The sequence below is a fragment of the Brassica oleracea genome, chromosome C9 (assembly GCF_000695525.1).
Source record: "Brassica oleracea var. oleracea cultivar TO1000 chromosome C9, BOL, whole genome shotgun sequence".
In the NCBI taxonomy this organism is placed as follows: Eukaryota; Viridiplantae; Streptophyta; class Magnoliopsida; order Brassicales; family Brassicaceae; genus Brassica; species Brassica oleracea.
Window position 1 is genome coordinate 11,003,177 of NC_027756.1, and position 2,133 is coordinate 11,005,309.

Below are 2,133 nucleotides of genomic sequence, written 5' to 3' on the forward strand. Positions count from 1 at the left end.
ACCCACAACTCCAAATCTTAACACTAAACCCCATAATCTTAAACCCTAAACTCTAAATTTTAACACTAAACCTAAAATTCTAAACCCCATAATCCTAAACAAGTGATGGGTTTAGGGTTTATAGTTTAGGGTTTTTGGTTTAGAGTTTATGATTTAGAATTTAGTACTTATGGAATTTAGGGTTATGATTTAGTGTTTATAGTTTAGAATTTTGGGTTTAGAGTTTAGGATTTAGGGTTTAGAATTTAAGAATTAGAGTTTTGGGTTTAGGGTTTATGATTTAAAATTTAAGGTTTATGATTGATAGTTAGGATTTAAGGTTTAAGGTTTTAGATTTAGACTTTAGGTTTTTAGAGTTTCGTAGACGGTTTTAATGTGTTTATTGTTTTTTTTAGCTATTTATTATTTTTAATTTATTGTTTTTATAGCTAATTCTATGTGGCATGGTAAGAGGGTTTAGACAATATGTGCTATTGAAAGGCCCAATAATAAGAGGGATTGAACAATATGTGCTATTGAAATTCCCAATAGGTCTAAGGCCCAGCCCAGCCCAAACCCAACGGACTGTGAAAGCTGAGAGAGAAGAGCGATACGTGTTTCCTTCTTCCTCCTCCTTCCTTCTCTGAATAGAGAGAGAGAGAGAGATCAGAGAACGAACGAAGAGGGAAAAATTGATCAAAAAAAAAAACAGAAGGAAAGGATCGTAAAAGTCGGAGAGATCTGATTGATCTGTGTGGTGTGGGTTGGAATGATGTACGTGAGAGCGTTGCCGACGACGGACGTGAACCGGAACACGGAGTGGTTCACGTATCCAGGGGTGTGGACGACTTACATCCTCATCCTCTTCTTCTCATGGCTCCTCGTTCAATCCATCTTCAATTGTTCCCCTGGCATGGCCTGGACCATCGTCCACCTCGCCCATTTCGCCGTAAGCAAGCGCAAGATCGATCTCATTCGATTCGATTCAATTCAATTCAATTCGTGAACCACTCTTCTTCTTTATAGGTTACGTATCATTTGTTTCACTGGAAGAAGGGAACGCCGTTTGGGGATGATCAGGGGATCTACAATAGGCTGACTTGGTGGGAACAGATTGACAACGGCAAGCAACTCACTCGCAATCGCAAGTTCCTCACTCTTGTTCCCGTTGTCTTGTAAGCTCTCTCTCTCTCTCTCTCTCTCTCTCTCTCTCATGCCTCCCCTATAACCACCTTGTGTAGGTCAATTGGGAACCTCTTCGTTGTTCCCATTTGTATAAAAGTCACTTGTGTTGAGAGCTATTAGAACATTGCCATAGCTATTTTATTCACTTCCTCTCTTTTCTTTTTGGTGTGCATCAGTAACCTCTTTCATTCTCCTTCTTTTATGCCAATCTCATTCCTTAGGATCTAGCTCCTATTAGCCTTTGATTTTAGCGTTCCTGCTCAGGATTCCCACAGAACGCTCTCTGAGAGCTGTAAGGAATATTAAACCATGCTTCTTTTCTCTTTTGTCGTGGGATTACGCAATGTTAGGATGTTTGGACATAACTACATATTATTACTGGTGACAAGTCTTATAAGTGAAAATTGTGTGTTTTACTCATAGGTACTTGATAGCATCGCACACGACAGACTATCAAAATCCCATGCTGTTACTGAACACGCTTTCTGTATTTATAATGGTGGTTGCAAAGTTCCCGCACATGCACAAGGTTCGCATCTTTGGAATCAATGCAGACCAGTGAAAAGCACCAAATGAGATATTTTGTGGTAAATCAATCTGATCATGATGCCTTAGAAATGGAAATACATATGCCACTTTTGTCTTCTTCTTCTTCTTCTCCTTAGATTTTTTTCTTTTACTTATTTATGTAAAAACCAAATAAGTCATTCCAAAGTGGGTTTGTAAGTCTGAACCCGTGGTTTAGTGATTTTTTTTCAAAAATCATATACTAATACTAATATACATGATATACAGTCGACATAGTCATTTTAGACTTTAAAATTGTTTATTTGCATTTCATGTGAATCATTCCTTTCCATAAAAATAGTTTTTTTTTTCATTTGTTCACACTTAAATCAATATCATAATTAAATTAATATCATCTATGAATTTTTTTTATAAAATAAAACTAAGGGAAAATTTCATTAA

The 2,133-nt window shown here is 36.8% G+C and overlaps 1 protein-coding gene across 1 annotated transcript; it reads left to right on the forward strand.

Annotated features, from left to right (window-relative positions):
* Positions 1 to 633: 633 nt before the first annotated feature.
* On the forward strand, positions 634 to 1,897 carry LOC106315931 (uncharacterized protein C119.09c-like). Its single transcript, XM_013753775.1, has 3 exons — positions 634 to 928; positions 1,006 to 1,154; positions 1,588 to 1,897. Exons 1-3 carry the CDS (start codon positions 749 to 751, stop codon positions 1,724 to 1,726), a joined length of 468 nt encoding a protein of 155 aa, XP_013609229.1. The 5' UTR covers positions 634 to 748; the 3' UTR covers positions 1,727 to 1,897.
* Positions 1,898 to 2,133: the final 236 nt, after the last annotated feature.